The sequence below is a fragment of the Bombus vancouverensis genome, chromosome 16 (genome assembly GCF_051014615.1).
Source record: "Bombus vancouverensis nearcticus chromosome 16, iyBomVanc1_principal, whole genome shotgun sequence".
NCBI classification, from domain to species: Eukaryota; Metazoa; Arthropoda; class Insecta; order Hymenoptera; family Apidae; genus Bombus; species Bombus vancouverensis.
The window spans coordinates 7,355,734-7,376,188 of record NC_134926.1 but is presented as its reverse complement, the minus strand read 5'-3'; the positions used below and the strand labels follow the sequence as shown (position 1 = coordinate 7,376,188).

Below are 20,455 nucleotides of genomic sequence, written 5' to 3'. Positions count from 1 at the left end.
AAGTGAACAATTTGTATTTGGTATCCAGAAGAGAGAGAAACTTGAATCTGCACAAAAAGATTCCTTAAAGGAATCAGTTAATCGTCATAAATGTGGAATGCAAAGTTATTTGAGTAGCATGATCACAAGAAATTAGTATAAAGTCACAACTGTTCACCAGAATGCTCTCTAATTTATAGAACTTTCCTTTCATTTCTATCTTCTTCTCTTTCTCTTCCTCTTTCTCTTCAGAATGTATACACACTCTTTGCTACACTGTTGTACACTGTGTCTCTTTGTCGCTATTTTTATCTTAACTTTCAATTCCCTACGCTTGACTCTCTCCTCACGGTCGCGGTTCAAGCGTGTGCTTCATCAAAACTAGCCTCCATTGTCCAGCTCTTGGTCCAAGATTTATCTTTTCTAATTGATCACTAGGAGGGCGTTTTTAATATTTCCAAGACACCAAATTCCTCATTCGAATAAGGAATTTCATGCTGTCCCAAATTGTTTCAGCAACCTGACATCTTTATTTTCATCCTTGAGAATTTTGATCCTATTACTTTGGTTCAGGACACATTTAAACCAAAGATCTTTCTGTGAGTATCATCCTAATTTTTTTATACCATTGTAACTGGACTTTGGCGGTGAAAATAAAATCCAATGAAATGATCCATTCGATGTCCATCGTGTTTACTTTTAGAAGAGGCCAACTGATCAGAAGTAAGATGCGAAGATGATTCTGCTTTTAGAAATCTGTTGTTTGGTGTTTAGAATCAGCTTACCTAAGTGCAGGTGTAATCTAGTAGTACTCTCTGAGTCTGTGAGATGAGAAATAGACTCGTCCAGTCAGATTCGTTCTTACTGAGAAAGAATTGAGTTGTCACGATGATACGTAGTGAAGCAAAGAATTCCTGATTATTTTTATTTTGGTCCCTTTGAATACTCCCACGGCTTTTAGCCAGAATAAATAGGTACGCACAGTAAATATAGATGCGCGCATGTACGCTTGGCGATAGAGCCATGCCCCAGAACGCAATCATTTAAGTCTGAATTCGGGTGAAATGCAACCAGGTCCACGACGAAGAGAACAACCCATCAGTGTATGCACACGAGACATATACATATATACAACTACACGAACATCACACGATTAGAGAAAATCCTATAGAGCTGTACACCCAAATTATCCCCGCAAGAGAACCGGGTGTCTCTCCCTGTGATTAAAGGGAGAAAGGGAAAGCACAAGTATACACATCTATAGACCAACAACTGAGTAATCATAAAGCTCCACCAAAATTGAGAAAAGTATATATATATATATACACGTATATTATCTATGTATATATGTATATATATAGAGAGAGAGAAAGGACAATCTACATGAGAAACATATGATGTTTGACACACACAAAATGAGATAAATACAAGTATGACGTGCTTGTGTGTCGCTAGCTTGCCTCCTCGCTTCCTGATAGAACATCCTCTTCCCTATTTTTACAGCTACGAGTAATAAGAGCGTTCAAGTCGACTCTGGAAGATTTGGAGGAGCGTCGCTCTGTCCATAGTTTACACAGCTTACACAGTATGCGCAGCTCACGCAGCCACACCGGGCCCCGACCACTATCTGACTTCACATACATTGACGAAGACCCGACAAACACCGCGCTGAACGCCAGCAAGGGCAATTTGCCGAACAAAATCGCCGACCAGGACCACACAGCCGCCAGGATGAACAGCTCTACGTCGCCGTTGCTGCTCAGCGTCACGGGATCGGGGAACGCATACAACCACCATCATAATACCACCATAAACACCACCAATGACAATAGATCCTCGTCCAATAGCGCCCTAAACCAGGCCCAACAACCCAACCATACGCAGATGCAGAGTAACAACAACAGCAACAGAGACAGCAACACAGGAAACTCCCTGCTTCTCAGCTCCAATAATCTGGCCCTCCCGGAATTGACGAAGCTCGTGCATGAAACCAGCATTTAAAAGGCAGCTTTGCGTGTCACCACTGTACATCCACAAATTCTACCCTTTTCTCTCGTCATTATTGTTACTCTCACTTCACCCTCTTCTTTCTTTCCTCTATAACAACATAGTCATGAATCGTTTTTTCATTTATACTCTTTTGTATTTCCATTTCAACCCTCTCTTTCTCTTACTCTATGTTTTAACTAGGAGTCAGAACACTGTCCTCGGTCCTAGACCATCTGCCAATTTTGGTTCTTGCCCGAGCCACTGTTTTGTGGCAAGACACGTTCATAAGTTTTCTTCTCTTGTTCAGCTACTTACTTATGGTAGTCATTTAAAATGATAATCAATAACCGGGTCGTAGATTTTCATTCATGATTTTTCGATGGCTGGTAGCTTCAAAGGACTAGCAAATTAACTTCCACCCACCATTGTTAAACTTCTTTTCTATATATGTCGTCTTTTTTCTTCTCTTTTTCTACTTCTTACAAGTACAATTGATAGAATCGTCGTGCGGGTTTTGTTGTCTATTTTATAGATATTTTATCTATCTATTCTCTGTGTCTACGTTGGAAGCCATAAGGTATTAACTCCTTGTCAGTTGTAGACTGACTCGTAGTGGATTTTTCTTATTCTCTGCATTTTACTGTCCCTTCTCTTGCATCGAAAGTACTTTAACTTGTTATCAAGGTTTTACTTTTTTTTAAAGTTAGGTTTTTCATATTTCATCATAATTTTTATTCTAGCTCTCACAAGCGATTGCTTTTTATCCGAGAGACCACTGGATTCTCCATAGTACCTTCATTCCTGCTGTCTTCTCTCCAAGGAAGAACGTTTTTATTCCAAGACATGATCTATCCTCTTCTTCTTTCTTTTCTTCTCCTTTTTTCTCCTGCGGAGTTAGAACGAAATGCTCCTTTTATTAAAGATGTTCGAAACAGTCAGGTGTCGCTTCTTTCGAATTCTGGGAGAAAGAGAGAGCTGCAAGTACTTAAGGTTCGTTTTGAAAACAGAGGCCTGTTCAGCCTGTCCGTCCGAGCTTCTTCACGAGGCGGCCCAATTCATCGGCTCTAGAAATGTTTGTTCAGCCTCTTTCATGTTCCTCCTTAGGAAACCGAGCACAGAAAACGAGACAAACAATTTACGTTCAATCAAAGTCATTATTCTACTTTAACATCAATCAAAATGAAACTTCAGAAATTAAAGATTGCTTGAGATTCCTCCATTTAATAGAAATTGTTATTACTTCATAAATTAAACTATATTAAATATTTTAATTAATTTTCGGAAGATATATTTATTATATAAATGGATGTATATATATATGTATATTTATATATATGTATATATATAAAAGAAATAATGTAAGATGGAGGAATCTGGAACTTACTATTCATGCATTTAATGTTCCCTGTGTCAACAAGTGTCTTCACTCTTCTATTGTACACCTTCGCTCATTTTTTTGTGCGCAAAACTTCGTGTGTTTTATTTAAAGCATTTTAAGTTCAATGTGCAACAGACGATGCCTGATAATAATCCATTAAAATGTTAGACTGGCTGTCTACTGTCTGCGTGCACGTCGGTCCGGCTTAAATGTTTGCTTGCTTGACTAATATCTTTTCACACGCCATTCATTCGTCATTTACATTACCGTATTCGCCTACTTAACTTTCATGGAACTTGATTCAAACATATCGAAACAGTTTTCATCCATTTCTGTCAGTAGAAGCAATTCCATTTGATTTTCATAAGAATATTACTTTATGTATAAAATACTCTGTCAGGGTGAGTTGAAAGATGCATTGGTCTCTTTTGGAATCTTCCCAAAGTCTGTTGTTTTAACAGAAAATGTACTTATCTTTTCTCCAGAAGCCTGTATATATAGAGACCATTATTGTCTATCATAAAAATGAGCTTCTATAATCAGAGAAAAATTGATAGCTGTTTTATTCATTTCATTCTGTTTTAAGGATCAATTAGGAAGCATAACATATCATCAAGACCTAACACATTTGACTTGTTCATCGTCACTATCTAATGTTCATTTAGGAAATCGTACAGGGTGTTTATAAAGTCTGTGTTCTTTCATACCATATATTAATCTTTTGTACAATTATCAGGAATCCTATTGTCTTGTCTTTGTCTGTTTGATTCCACTGTGAAATGTAGCGAAAAGAGCTGCGTCCAGAATTATTAAATCAGTGTCATCTGTCAAGCTTGGTGGTGCATGATGATATTGATATCATACTGTGCTCAAAGTAAATTGGAGATTAAAGCAACGTGAAATTCTTAAAATTATTTAATGAAATAGAGTCTCCGATGAGATTTTGAGCGGAGTATAATATAAAATTAAATAAAGACAAATTATATAGATGGAAAAAGTTGTATTTGCAAGGATAATTCAAGGACTTAAAAGACATTAAATTGAGTTTTTAATTGACAAATATACTCATAATTCTATTATTAAGCAATTTATATGGTATTCTAATTAATAATCCACCAAAATGATAAATATTCAAAAGTTTCAAGGATTTCAGCAGTAGATCAAGACTCCATAAACACCCTGTACAAACTGCAATATTTCACTTTCGCATCTGAGGGGAATCTTTCTGTAGCTCGGTTTCTCTAGAACCTGTGTCTCCGTGAGTCACCCAAACAGGTTTTCAAATACGTGGGACAATGTCAGAGCACGGTAAATCAAGAAAACAGAGCTAGCAGTCATGAGACAATCGATTTATAGGCCGCCATAGTCCGCCAATAGAATCACGAAGAGCACGATTCGTTTCTTTTCTCAACTCAAAAGCACAAAGGACCTACCGAGGAGCAATCAATGGAACGACAATGGCAAAAGGAAGTACTTAATCGTGAGATCGGATCTCGTCGCTGTCCTCTTCTCCCTCCTAGCTTCTTCTCTTATTCAGAAGCATGATAAAATCTTGATTCGTCTATTTTGGAACATGGATAGCTGGACAATTGAAAAGATTCAAAGTTGTAAGTTTTTAATTCATGACAAGAAAGTATTTAAATATATATTTTGTATTGCTTATTTATAAATTCTAATTTATTTTGACTTTTATGTTACAAAACATTGGAAAATTATTATGCTATAAGACGGAAGAAAGTCAAAAGTTATAAGGAAGTTCTGAAAGGAGGGATCAAGGTTTCATTCAGGAATTGTATCATAAGCTATCAGCAACATGATCGGCAGGGATCAGAATTTCTTTTGCGCTCGGATAGCGAACGAGAAACGAGGCAAACTTACTTTTTAATCCGATTCAGATCGACGGATAGAGTCATATAGTCAGTTTATCTATTCCATTTTGTAATCTCTTAAAACGTTTCGCGCACCAGGTGTGTGTCAATGTGAAACACATCGACTTAAAAGCCGATATCCACTGCCAGGATTGCGAGAGAAACGAAAAATGAAGCAGAAAAGCCAAGGGAAAAAAAGAAAGGCTATGATATTAATATTTCGTGAAAGAGCTGTAAGCGAAAGCGAGAAAGGAGAAAACAGCTACTCAGCGTTAGGTCTTCTCTCCTGGTTGCGATGATGAGTCATAACATCACCGATCAAAAGTAACCACGTTACTGGTGGATAGTTTAGAAAAATCCTTCTCGTGAAACTACCCAGTTTAAATTCCAGTTGCGTTGGTGAAATACCAGATTATTCTGTACATAGTATTCTATTGCAACTAAGCTCTGCTGGACTACTGGTTCTATAAAACGTGTTTCTGGTACTATTTTAACTACCCATGCATAGAGTGGGACGTTGGAAGAAGTTAAAGACTTGAAAAACTCGAATCTGAAAGCTTGAATTTTAATGCGACGCAGTGTGCTATCAATTCATTGATGACTATACAAAAATTTACACGAACTGCGATACATTAAAATGTTAAATAAAATCTCTTTTATAAGAAATATACATATATATATATTGTACGGTTATATCGAACGTTTTATTCTAACCGCTGTACATAAATCTGCCTCTTTTATGCTGGTTTTATTTTCACATGATCATCTGTCTCATTGATACATAGAACAGAAAGATCTACTTTGTTCATGGGGCATATTCGAGTTCTTCTAGAAAAAAAGGTTCAACTTCCAAATGTTCCAATTGTGGAGTTCAAGTTGTCTTGTTCTTATCTCTTATCCATTTCTATGTTAGGGTTCTCTGTCGTGATTCACCTGTTTGATTCGGGCTAGAAATCACTGCACATTAAATATACATACACAGATTAAAGAAAATCTGTGACACGTTGTGAAAAAAGGAAGGAACAGGCGAACTTTGGTGTATTTGCAAATCACCATTGTCAAGGGATTATCTGTCTAATGCAGACTACAAACGTTTTTATGCAAATAACAATGAGAGAAAATATGTTGCAATCGGGAGAAGACGTTCAGTTTTACATATTGACGCATTAAAATTAGTTTATTATACGGGAATGATGAAAATGATTGACTACCAATTATAACGATACACGTAGAGAATATAATATATATATATATTAATTTTTAATTAATTATTATTAGCGACTATTATTATTATTATTGTTATTATATAAAATAAAGTTTAAGACACGTTATCCGAATGTTATATTTGATTGAAACCGGTCAGCAGAGGGTGCATGAACATTCTTAGGTATATCTTTAATATATTGGATTTTCTCTTCTTTCTTTCATGTCGTCAAAAATTATTTGTATTACGGTCGTTTTCACTGTGATATTAAACCTCTGCATTCACATTCTTTATACGAAATGTGTGATTATTTTTAATGCGACAAATTTGTTCTATATCTGATTAAATATGACATAAAAGATGTTGGAGTGCATGTACATACATACTGCGTCATAAAGTTTCATTCTATTTGATAGCGCATAAATACTCAGTGTTATATAAGTTCTCTTTAAATTATTTCTTACCATGAAGAGAATTTTCTTTGTGATCCAGTATTCAATATAGAAAATAAGTGGAGAGACAAATGAAGCTGTAAGATTTCTTTAAGTTCTTGTATACGAGTGATACTTGGGAGTTTCATTCCAAGAAAAATTCAAAAAAGAAAGGATTATGACAATGATAGACTATTAAGTAAAATATAATGAAATAATAGTTATTATTAAGGAAATGACAAGTTCAAATAGTTAGCGTAATTGTAAATATTGTGAAATTAATTTAACTAAACTATTGCAGAGGATTAATTATTCGATTTTATAGTTCATTAATCCCTCTACTGAACGGAGAAAATAAGAGCGCGCGTCATAGAAGTCCGTTTCTCGATTCGCGTCCTTATAAATGGAAAAAACAAATCTGCACAATGACTTGGTGAATAAAAGTAAATAGTGATTCTTAAAGGCAACCGATGCTGGTCCATGTGCATTTTTCTATGAAAATCTTTCTCCCATGTGGATTATTTTCTATCCAATTATTATATATATATCTATAACTACTTACTCTTCAAGCGATGCCATAATATTTCTATTTTTTTACTCACTATAGCCAAACTTCTATATGTCTTTTCATATTATTCTCAGCGTAATAGAAAGTATTAGGAGTCTTATCAGAATCAGAAAGAACACTGCGAAAGAGACTTCAAGGAAAGTATTGTTGACTGCAATAGAGAAACTTTTTTATTTTGTTCACTTCTTATTGGTATTGTAACTTACACTGTATCTGCTTGCACTTTGTAAAACTCTACAATTCAACATGAGTCCACTTTGTCTATATTGAGCCTTGTTTTTGATCTGAATCTTTCAGACCAAAGAAATATGAAAGTCTGCATTCTGATTAACTTCTTAGGCACTGCATTTCCTTAACTATCTCATTATGTGAGAGATCAAGGATGAATGTAGAGAAATTAAGAGAATTTGAAATGAAGATGAGTGCCTGAAAAGGTTGCGTTTTGTTAAGTATAAGATGAGAAAATTACTTAAGATTGTCCACTGTATGCTCACACTGAAAAAAGCATTTCTGTGGTTTCTATGCATTGCTTGCGTTAAACCGTATTCTGCTGCACGAACACGCGATGTTCCTTCACGGTCGAGGAAATGAAAAGTGCAAAGTACTCAACTGCTTCTAATGTCCATCTTCTCCTCGGAGATTTTTCTCAACGATAGAAAAAAATAAGTTGCGAGCTTGTCAATGCAGGCTCATTTAATGAAAATAAATTTCTGCTTTCTCCGTCTGACATAATAAGAACATATATTTTTCCCAATTGCCAATCTCTCTATTCGCATTGAAAAAATAATGGTTGTATCACCAATGCCATGTGAAGCTTCGAAACAAATACATTTCCGGAAAGGTACACAAGAGCACTGTTTCCGGCTGTGAACCAAGGCACATCAGCTTTCACTTTATTCTGTTTTTCCTCACGCTCACCTAACATTTCTGTTCGTATGTTTCGTAAGTCACCACTCTCGCTCGTAAATCGATTGATTTTACGGGGATTCCAGAGCCTGATTTTATTTTCAAAGACCGTACTAATGCTTTTGCACTTTGTAATACAATAAAAAGAAGAAAAAATCAGTCGATGGAATCCTGCACAGCAGATCAGTTATTAAACGTATCGCTAAGATACGTCTAATTAATTCTATCCTAGAGTTCTCAAATGTTGGTTCTTCAAGGTCATTTTCGAGTAGTCACCCCCCACCTTTATGGCGTAACACGTAACTGAGCCGCTTGCGGTGTAAAATTCCCCAGGAAGGAGAGAAATATCTTTGTTTCAGAGTGTGAGCACTAAATTAAAGTAACGGTGTCAAAACTTTATTCGCAAGTTGAAAAAGTTTGAAAAATTATATCTCATAAAAATTATATATTATAATGATAGAGGAATTTGTTATACATAGACATATCTGAGGCATCCCCAGGTTTAACAGCCAAACCTTGTCAGTACTCTCTATGGATATAATCAAACAAAGGATGTTATATAAATATAAATCATTTGAAGGTATATTAGAAGTCCTGCTACTGGTGGACAGCACTGTAATTGAGGTTACTCTTCGATGGCCTTAAGACACTAATGTACATGAACTCTAATATAGAATATTTGGCTGAACGTTTTGGGACATACCGAATTTGTGATCCTTTTTCACAACATATGATAAGCTTTTAGCGAGTAGAATTAAAAATTCTCAGTTCTAAGAAGCGGATATCATTGTTTTGAGAGATATATATCCTGATTGATATTGTTTGTAGACACAAATGGAGGTAACCGTAGCTAGCTAGTAACTGGGTAAAGTAATTCTAGACTACGGTTAGTGGAATACACGCAAACTTAACAGATATACAATCTCAGTTTTTCTCGAAAACGGAACTCTATATGAATAACTCGTAATAATGTAACTAATATTTTTAAATTCTACTCACCAAAAAGTATCATACATTATTAAAAAAGTGACAGATTTGATGCACTCCAAAACGAAGTTAAAGTTAATATTTCACTGCGGTCCATCTGACTACTACTTACTACTAGCTGGTACTGTGCCAGTCATTGATTATTCTACTGTAGACTACTTTGTTACTGAACGTCGCGGTGTTCTATATACTCAACTAAACACGCGGTACTCTATTGGGATGCATACAACTAGATGAGCAGTACTCTACTATATTGAGATTGAGTCTCTACGGAACTTTCTAAACTCTAATCTCGGATTTATTCTACTCACTCATTGTCCTAGACTTTCACCATTTCGTGACGCTATACAGAAGATACTCTATTATTACTTCATGTAATAAAGATCATTGTTATATATGTGTGTCTTTGTAACTCACTGGGTAGGTCTCGAGAAGTTCGAAGTGCAGAGATAAGTGGAATCTATGAAACTCGTCTCTCACTGGGTTAATTAATTAATTTGACACTGTAATAGGATTCACTCGCCGTAGGATTTTCACCTGTTAAGTTAATATCAACAAACAATGGAACAAGGGAAATACATACATTGCTAGGCATTTCTTACAACAGTTTTCGTTTAGAAATGATAAATGGAAAACATATCGTACGAGGGTGTATATCTTCAAGGATGTTATATCTTACGTTGCATGTATGAGCTATTCTCGGTTTCCACTTATGAATCTCTGTTATCTTTTTTATTTCCTTTTACCATATACTTCGTGCGATCGAGTGCCGCGAGTTTTACACATCCAATGATACTCACGCGAATAACATATACATAATGATTATACATAACCAGCAGGTTACCACTTTTAAGTGTACTTCTTTCTCAATAGTTATTGATGATCAGGCACTTTTTAGCTTCACTATCTCTAAATATCTATTTCTGCTGTAAATACTCCTTACAAAACACCAAACAAAGTAGTTTCTAAAATAGTAAATTGGTATCCTGGAGGCCAGTTCAATCGTTTCTCGTATAATCTGCTAAACAAAATTTCCATGAGGGATGGTAATTATAAATATAGCTTTGGATTTATTCCTAGGGAAATTTCAAAGAGATAATTTCATCAGTTAAAAGGTGCCTACAGGCAGAGAGCGTGGTGTTATTCAATACCGGGACAAAGGTTCAGGAATGTTAAAAAAGAATTACTTTTTTTAGTACACCAATATTTCGAGAAATGGTGTACTGTTAAGTGCATTGACTGCTCGTTGTATCCAGTTATAACCATGATATTATCCTTTACTCTTGAAGGTAATAGGTGGCGAGTTGCAGGAACGTTTGATACCAGTACCCTACAGCAAGAGTTCGACAGACCAAGCTGTAAGCGCTCCTCTCTGCTCTATCTTTCACACTTTCGCTAGATCTTTATCTTATTTCTATCTGTCTGTCTGTCTGTCTGTCTGTCTGTCTGTCTGTCTGTCTGTAACTGTCTACTGTAACTGTTTTTACTCTATGTTCGCACACATATACATATAACATATACATACAGGCATACTTTTACACAGACATACATACATACAGAATTTCTATCTCTGTCTAATACTATCTCTTTCTCTCTGTTTCTTTCACACGCTTTTCGTTTTACACGCATTCTTTCTACCCCTTTTGTCTTCTATTTTTATTTTATAAGTTGGTATTGCTAATCTTTCCTAGCCTTTTCATTTTCCTTCTGACTCAATCTAAAATAAACAAAATTTTATTAATTATAAGATTTCTTTTACTATCTTTAAAAGAAATGTGATAAAAGTTACCAGAAATCTTAAGCAATGGAAAGGTTAGGGATTTTTTTTACTAGTGGTACATATCGACAGGTCCCTATTTCCCCTTTTTCTCGCTGATTTATGCGTCTGCGACATCCTCTAGTCACGTATGAATCTCCCCTAATGCACACACACAGCCATAGAACACTTCTATGATAGCGCGCGTGCGCACGAGCTATTGTTTGGCCGCTTCTGTTTCTCAAACTATTTCTCTTTCTTTGTGGATCTCGACACCTGGTGACATTTGATTACAAGTTAATTTCTTTTATTTTAAATATTAGATGTTTGAAAGTAGTCTTAATAGACTATGTTCTAGAACTGCTTCAGTTAGATTTGTAAGCAATTAGGGACGCACAGTATCCGTTTTACTAACGTAGTACTGTGTTTCTTTATCTTGGATTACGAAAAAACGTAGCACTTTGTTTCCATTAGTAACAACTATAAAGTTATTGGTACTATATTTGTTCATTATAGTAAATATATATAGCAATAGCTTTATTTTAAATTAACTAATGACAACTTTGTTAATCACTACGCACGTTAAATACTATTTACATGAAAAAATAATTGTTACTAAAACTATTATCACTAAGATACTATTATAATTTTGGGGATTTCACAAAATATCTCTATATTTTGTGAAAAGAGTTCCATCAGAGATCATCACTGGTGTCGAGAACTTACTATTGTTTATCGATAGATCGATAACAAAGAATTCCTCTTAACCTTTTCAGTGGCACGCTGCATTTTTGCGCTCTGTTACTTCGTATCTCACGATTTTACCCTGTTTTTTCCAAATCTTCGAAAATTATAGAAATTGCGATAAATCAATCGGTCTTTCTCGTTTCGATAAAAGACAATATTTAATAAACCTAAGATAAAAATACAATTCATTAATATACCAGAAATAGCTAGAACTATGAACATTATTAAATTTGAAATACTACTAAATATTCTCTGGAAACAAGATCTAGTAAGATCTAAAATAATATTTTAGAATTTGCTTTTAGTAACAAACAAATTTATTAAAAATTACTAAAATAATTATGAAAATGAGATAATCGAATATAATCGAAAATTTTTCATCGAAATGAAATTCTTTGTTGCGACATTTATTGATAATGGACATAGCTCGATCGAGATCTTTCTTTTATTGCTTAACAGGGATATTTCCCCTAATTTCACAGGACATTTGTCCATCCTTTTGAATAGATCTGAATTAAACATCTGCTATTTAATCAGTACCATTTGCTGCCCTGATAACCTCAAGGGCTCATCTTCTTTGTACTTCACAAACATTTTGCTGACCTTTCGGCTAACTATGCTTACATGCAAGCAAATAGTACCATACCTTTGATTGCATTTATGATACGACGTGGTTCGCGTAACTTCATCATCTCTTTTGTCGATTCTACTATTTTGTTTACAGAAAATGGTCACTATGATAAAGTTGACTGAACCAATGTACTTCGATCGAATATTAACTTCAAGTGTCGCTTACAATATGGCCGCAGAAGTTGGCCAATAGAAACTTTCAAACGAAAGTCAATGTACTACTACATACCACATTCACAATTTTTCATGATCCATACTTTTATTCACACGATCCACGTCGTGTTCGCAGGCACGTTATTAATGTTCCATGCATTACGACTATACCACGTGTTTTATAGTACATTTAATATAATTACATTTTTCCTAAGTGAACGTATTTCCGGTCGTTGTGTATAGAACACAGATCCACAAATACTTTCAAATTACAGTCCCTGGCAAAGCGGTGTGCCATTTGTATGTACTCCTTTGCAATAGTGGATATCTTTATTCATGCAAGTTGGCTGTCCTGTGAAGGATCCTTAAAAGTGACACTCTTTTTCTGAAAGTTTAACGCTATGATTAGCTTACAAGACAGTTTCTACAGTCGAATTATACAAAGAATTATTTTTTTCTCTGGATACTCGATATCGATCGATCGTCAAATTAGAGAAGCGAAGATTCACCTTTGTAGAGTATCAGATAGAATTTTTGTTAGCTCATAAATAATTCTCCAAGTCAGGGTCAATTAATATTTTCTTTTTCTTTTTTTTTTTGTTGAATAACATAATGTAATCGAGCGATATATGATTGATTTTAGTACCTCTCTGATGATCTTCAAAGACGTGTTACGGTTTCTTTTTGAACTGATTGAAAGATCCTTCTTTACTTCTTTTTGCCACCATTCACCTTCTCTCTCTGTTTTGTAATAAGTTTGTACACTCTGGCTGATCTTAGCGGCACGATTGATGCGACTTCCCTCCATTTCGTCATTACTTATCAGCTGTCGATAAGTTTGCGTACTTTACCAACATACCAATTCCTTCAAGCTTTTGCAACAATCAAAAAGAGACAAGAATTAATCTTCTTCTATCTCACTGCTATTTTTGTACCAACTTCAAAAAGGGTAAATTTAACCTTACTAGCGTGTCTCTCTCTATATATAATTATGAGCGGGCGTCTACGTAATTCAGTAATGAGAGTAAAGAGGGCAGACGCTTCGTTCGTGAAGCGGGGAATCACCAGACCATGTGTACTGACCTGTGAGCTGCTTAGAACTGAAAAATCGAAAAAAAAGAAAAATGACAAACTGAAAAACACAAATTCAATGGGATGATCGTTGTCTCCCTGTGGAGGGGAGAATCGTTGATCAGCAGAGCGCATTGCGTGGTATAGCATGCATGTTTAAAGTACCAGAGAAACACATTATCTAAACCGGATATTCGACCAGGTTAAAGAGTCTGACTGTCTGCCTGGTTAGGGGACCTCTCTCCACGGCGCATCGTGTAAGTATTCCCTCAATGTTTTCTGTCAAACAACAATAAAAAAAGCAATCAGAAATGATTTAAGAAAAAAGAGAATCTAGAAAAATGAATTATAATATACACAGTGAATCATTAACGCGACACATTTTCCTGCCACCTCCATGAAAATGCAAGAAAGGAAGGAAGAAAAAAAAGAAAGAGAGATTTATTCTATGTGTATATATATATATATATATATATATATATATTTGATATTACTGTTATATATATATATAGAATATATTGTGATATATTTATATCGAGAAAAATAATAAAATAAACAAGTTACCTCTCGCGGGTGTTTTCAGATGGGGGTTGTTCTTTTTCCATCCGGGGGTAAATTTTTTGGCTGATTTGGATATAGCAATGTTCATCGGTTACGTGATACTACGCCAATGCATGCTAAGTTCTTGCAGTATGCAATCTGTCACGCTGTATTACAGCTCACCAAACGATGCAAGTGTATATGCGTGGAATTCCAATTTTCTTTCTTTTTTTTCTATCGCTATATTGATATTAAAAGCGTCCTACCAGCCTCAAGACGCGTATACTTTTGGACAGTGTGTTTTTTGCCAAAAACGTAGTATCTGTGTTGGCTTTGTTTAGAATAGCTTTATAAAGGACTCAACGATTTTTGTTTTTTGCCACTTTTTTCAAACAGAGGGATCTCTGATATAGACATAGTTGAGATTACGCTTAACGTAAGCTGGAGGTGAAGACGCTTTTCAGCCTCGCATATCCGCTTCCTGCATCGATGATCGCGCGTTGTCTGAAGCGGTAGTCGATCTTGTTACCAAAATGGAATATGGAAACGAGATACAGTGGAGGACTCCACGATCGACAGGTGCATGTGGTGTTGCGTGACATTGCAAGTATAATTTGAGGTGCTGACGTCTATGGGTCGTGGAATTAATTATTCTGTTGGAAGAAACAGGGAAGATAAGGAGAAAGAAAAAGTTAGATTAAGAAAATTTTGTGAGCAGATTAATCTGTTACTAAGGAAGTATTTTTAATCTATGATTTCTGGATACCATCGACGTCGCTCTTCAAATTCTGTTGTCTAATTATTGCCTTGCCGTGCAGGGTATCAACGCCCCGCTAGTTCTTCTAGTAATTCGTGTGGCCGCTGCTTTCTGTCTCTTTATACATACACATAATTATATTTATATATATCTACATAACTGTTCCCTAATCTGTTTCTGCGGAGGTTGATCATCATATCCGTCAAATAACGATTTAACTAAAAAATACCTAGACACTACTTGTTCCCGTGACTTGTTAAAAAAATCCTGCTTTCCAGCGTTGGTCACTTACTGTTGCTTTTGAGCCACATGCATTTTTCCCCTCGACATTCGATGTCTCAAAATCCAAGGAAGAAGTGATATCGTTGATCTTCTGAAAAAAAAGAATATAAACTTAAATCTAGGGGAAATTAGTGTTATTAGGGATCATTTGATTTTGTAAGTACTCTTACTAGTTTTCTTCTCAGATTCAAACGAAATAAAGGAAATTTGTTAGGATTGAAAGCACAAAGGAGAAACGAAAAGAATGTCGATGGGTATAATGGGATAGAGGATCAACCTCGACTACCTAAGTGGATTTATCTAACGGTGTATTTCTCCCAAAGCTCGTGGCATAGCCAGGGATACGAAGGCTCTGTATTGACAGAAAGGTTTCCGGTTACAGATCCGCGTAGTGAACGCATTTCGGCAGGGCCTAGACGCGCGCTACACGAGCGAGCACAGCACCACTACATTGGCGGAGGTACTGAGAAAACAGTCGTCCTTAAGTAAGCGGCTCTCGCAGACGAGCAGCATCGAATACGCCGACAACAACCCAGATGAGCTGACCATACCCGAGATAGACGTGGAAAGGCTGTCGAGTCACAGTCACACCGAAACCGCCGTTTAGAACAGGAGAAGTATGGCGTGGATCTCAGCAGCCATCACGACGACGACAGTCTTCATCAAGCTGTGTGTTATGTTCGATCCTCTCTGACGATGTGTAAAACACGACGAAAAATTGATCATCCTCATCCTTGTTTTTCTCGTGGCCAGCGCGTTTGGAAAAAAAAGAAACAAACAAAAATGAAAAAAACAGGACGAAAATCGTGTGCATTGATCTTCCTGGACAACAAAGGAAGAAAGGGGATCGTATTCCTAACCTAGTCAAACGAAGTCGAATGAAACAATAAAAAAAAATCGTGTTCGCGAGTTAGGTCCTCGTCATTTTCTCTCTCTGTTCGTGCTTTGTTATCGGCGGTCGATTATAGTAGAACGGACGATTTTATCGTATGTCGGTCATGCCGTGTTCAGTCTGGGAGAAGAGAAGGAAAAAAGCTATGAAATGGAAGATATAAAAACACGATGACGATGACCTTCTGCCCACGATACGTTGCCGCGGACATCTCAGTTGATCCGTGCGAAACACCAATTATAAAATACCAAAGTAACGCACCACTGCCTTTCCTCTGTTTAGTTGTTACTTACGTTTCCTTCATTTTTCCTTATTTCCCTCGCTCTCTGCGCATCTATCACTTTCTCTCACCGAATATTCGGTCTTTTTTTCAGTTTCATCCGTTTCATTCTTTGTTACGTCGTTTTCGTCCCATCGCCCCCCCTCTCCTACGATATTACGTGGTACTTTTTCCTTTTTTTTCATTCTTTTCTCCTATAATAAAATTGCACCGCATGAAATTGTAGCAGAGGTGGAGAGAACAGGGGAAGAAATACGAAAACGAACAAAGTTAGCTCGAAAGAAACTGTTTCCATCGACGCGACATGGGACTCGCTTAAGATCGCGTCTGCTGGGAAAACGGATTTTCCTTTCTTTTTGTTTGGAGTCTCGTGTCGCTGTTGGTCAATTTCCTACTCTTGACTTTTCTTCGCTCCCTTCGTCGTACGTCATTCTGTTTTTCATTGGCTTCTTTTTGCTCCTATCTATCGTTTCCCTTCCTAATCTCTCTTTCTATTTCTGCCTCGCACAATACGTATTCACTGTACTATTGTTCTTCTTGTTTTCTTCTTTCTCTGTTCTTTGTTATATTCGCTGCTATCTTTGTCTCTCTTCCTCGCGTGACTTAAACATGATCTAGTCACTAGTTTGTATTGCTAAATACTTCCGTGAATATACTCAGCACTGGGGGTGCCTTACCGAAAAACAAAGTTTAAGAAAAAAAATGGAAAAATATAAAAAGAACTGCGCATTGTCTTTTAGCCTTACTTCGTGTGTAAAACGAGATTTCATGATGGATAAGAAAGAAGAAAAGCGAAAAAAAATCGCAAAAGGGAAATGAGGTGAAGGAATGAAAAAAAAAGATAATTTGTCGCACCGATTCTTCTTTGTTACGTCCGCGTAATTGAAAGAAATGGGAGATTAACAGTAAGAATATTATAACGAAAGTAAAAAATGGAGAAACCAAAAAAGGTTGAACAAATGGGAAACGAATGCCACGACATTGCCATTATTACGCTTAAATCGATACAAAGATCCTGATAGTAAAGACGTTAATCACGCCACGGTACGAAAACCTGCATGTACTTTTAGTAATAAATATATAGCTACGATCCACCCAAAAGAGAAAGAATTATTAAACACGTTTTTTCAACGAGACACCTTTTTTTGTGTTCTCTGCTCGCCGAAGCATGCGTATATATTTATATATGCATATATATATATATATATATGAACAACATAAAAGAACGTGTCTGGCCATGCAGTTTTGAAATTCGCCGCGAATCTAACACGCATATGTATTCACTTACTTTTTTTTTTAAACATTTACATATTTTCCTCTTTCCTAATTTTACTTCACGTGGCTATACTGTAATTATTCTCAGGACCTATCGATTTCAATCGAGAACGAAGTGTGCGTGTATCGACCATCGGTCGAAATTCTGATCGATATATATATATATATATCTTGAATGACACCTCCATTGTCCGATGCTGTTCGATTGTGCCCGCGATCTTCGACAGCACGGATCGATAATCGTGTACGTCGCTAGAGGGACAAACTTCTTTTCGTTAATGCAAAAATCAGTATTCTTGCGCCATTGGATTACAATTAATATCGATAATCGATATTCACTCCAAACCGAGTACAATACATTATGCGTTTTTAGTTAACTGAGAAAGAAAGATAAGAAAAGAACTACATTATGGGAACCGCTGCCAAATAAGAAGAAAAATGGGGAAAAAATAATAAGAAAAACGTAATGTGTGTTTACCAAGTCTCCATGAAGTCAGTAGCCGATATATATATGCTTATAATATATATGTATATATGGACATTATATACATGTATATTTAATATATATATATATATATATTCGTTTGAAATATGTACATGTAGCTTTCTAAAAAGTTCGTTCGATGTGTGTGTGTGTGCTGATGTTAAAAAAAAGAGCGCGGGCGGAGGGGTATGGCGGGGGAAACGTGAAAACAAAGATGGACGATGGGTATTCCCCTTGTATACGGGGTACGACGGTGGTTTGCTTTTTGCGCGCGCTCGAGTCACGGAAGCTCGTTAATTCGTCGTGTTGCGTTCACGCGGACAAATTTTTTCGTAGGTCCGTTTGGAAAATGAAAAAAATAAATCATAGGACTTAGTTTCGAAAGAGAGAAAAAAGTGAAAAAAAAGATGAAAAGGCTTTACAAGGCCTATTTACATGCACCGTATTCTAGTCTTAAGCACTCTATGCCTTACACTGCCAGTTATAAAGACGCGCTATTCTTATGGATATCTGTAAACGGTACACACACATATACGTATATATATATACAACGATGCTATCGTCGCCGACGTCGTCGTCGTCGTCGTCCTCGCCGTCATCGTGTACTATGTTTGTCTCATGATTAGTCACCTACATCGTCATTCTCCCCCTCACAATTGTTTCTAATCTTTTTCTGTAAAAAAGAAAGAAAACCAATATTGATATCTACCATGAATTTTTTTATTACTATTATTATTATCGTTAAAATTATTATTATTATTATTATCGTTAAGTTTCCATCTTTATCTCTGTTTACTTGGTTTTTACAATCCGTTTCTATCACTCTGACTGTTACCTCTATGTGCTGTCTAATTTTATTCGCTCCTCTATGTCTCCAGCCCTAGTTTTCTTATCCTTGCCACTGATACTCATGCACGCCTATGTGTATTGTCTCTACTTTCTCTGTCTTTTGATTTTTTTAGTCAAAACTTAGAAATGTAAAGAACGAAAATGGAAACAGAATAACATATTTCATGGAAACTTATCCTTAAGAAAAGAAAGGGAAAAAAGGGAAAGGAATGATCGCTACTAATTTCACGCAGACTTTGATAGACACGATCGCGTCTTACGAATGGTGAAAATATTGCCCGCAATTAATTCCGTAAATTTGGAAAATCCGCAACAGCGGGAGATTAAAAAAAGATAAAGCCGAACGACGAAAAAATGTTAGTGTCGATTGTTATAATTACGGTTGTCGTTAAAAGTGGGCATTGAACATCCTCTTTAAAAAAAGATACGAAAAAATCGAGAATCAATGAGAAATGGAAAAAAATACACACACACACATACAGGTTATCGATATCTTGCTGTTATCGAAGTTTCTGCATGCTCGGATCACCGTTCTCGTTATTGCCGTTTTCTCACCCTATTGTCATCCTCGTTGTATACCTTTTTACGTTCTTCTTGCCCGCCGTCGAGATCGCACGATCATCCGAGTGGAACTCGAAGAGAACAAAAAATACCGAGATAAAAACGATGAACAAAAATGCAAAAAAAATAGAAGATGAACGAAACTCGACTCGTCACTCTTGTCCCGTCCCTAAACTGCATTAAGCATCTTTATACGCTCCGATTGTTCTTACTCTGTACTCTATATTTAAACGCATTTCGCGACTATTTAAGATTGTGTAGAGTATAAAAAAACTAATGTCGTACACGGAAAGCAAAAAAAAAGGAGGAACAAATCGTGTAGTTTCGATATCCAATACAGAATGAGAGTAAATAGTATTGTTATAAAATGAAACGAGCAAAAATGCTGTCCTCTCTCGATACAGACCGATGTTATCGGACGAGTCGCGTGTTTATGAGAAGAGTAAGGAAGGGGGGGGGGGGGGAGAACGAACGATTCCACGGGGAGATAAAAGTACGAGAAGAGAAAAATATGGTCAGCTGACTGTGGTCAGCTCGATATTCCGGCATAGAAGCTGCTCGTGTGTAAGGTTTTATTCGAGGCCATTCTTGAGACAAAATATATAGTTGAGTTCTCGTAGCATCGAAGTTGATGAAAGAGAAACTGTCCTTGTATATACCTCGCGACGATCGTCACCGGTGCGAATCCTTGTAAAATCGGCCACTCTGCTCCGGGGACGTCTCTATACCTTTTGTGTTTCCTTTCGACGTTGCTACGAGCAAGAAGAAAAGAAGATGGAATAAAAGACAGAAGAGGATGAATAAAAGAAGAAGAGGATAGAATATAAAGTGTGAACTTAATCGACACGATGAAAGTGAGAAAAATCAT

At 36.3% G+C, this 20,455-nt stretch overlaps 1 protein-coding gene and 1 long non-coding RNA gene across 17 annotated transcripts in view; one reads left to right on the top strand and one right to left on the bottom strand.

The window, feature by feature from the left end:
• PMCA (plasma membrane calcium-transporting ATPase 3) overlaps window positions 1-18,885 on the top strand; it is an 83,230-nt gene extending 64,345 nt beyond the window's left edge. For 8 of the 16 annotated variants that reach the window (XM_033342337.2, XM_033342335.2, XM_033342328.2 and 5 more), the window contains one exon: window positions 1,483-7,316. In XM_033342337.2, the coding sequence (XP_033198228.1) occupies window positions 1,483-1,980 (498 nt within the window). In that variant the 3' untranslated portion in view covers window positions 1,981-7,316. Of the gene's footprint in view, window positions 1-495; window positions 579-682; window positions 735-1,482; window positions 7,317-10,599; window positions 10,669-15,628 lie in introns of those variants that run through there. The other 8 variants (XM_076625644.1, XM_076625646.1, XM_076625645.1 and 5 more) reach the window with 7 other exon arrangements.
• On the bottom strand, window positions 7,620-15,630 carry LOC117161102 (uncharacterized). The gene is made up of 5 exons (XR_013060427.1): window positions 14,232-15,630; window positions 13,243-13,946; window positions 12,800-12,981; window positions 11,100-11,342; window positions 7,620-11,027 (listed from the first exon to the last, which is right to left on the bottom strand). It is a non-coding gene; the product is annotated as an uncharacterized LOC117161102 (long non-coding RNA).
• Window positions 18,886-20,455: the final 1,570 nt, after the last annotated feature.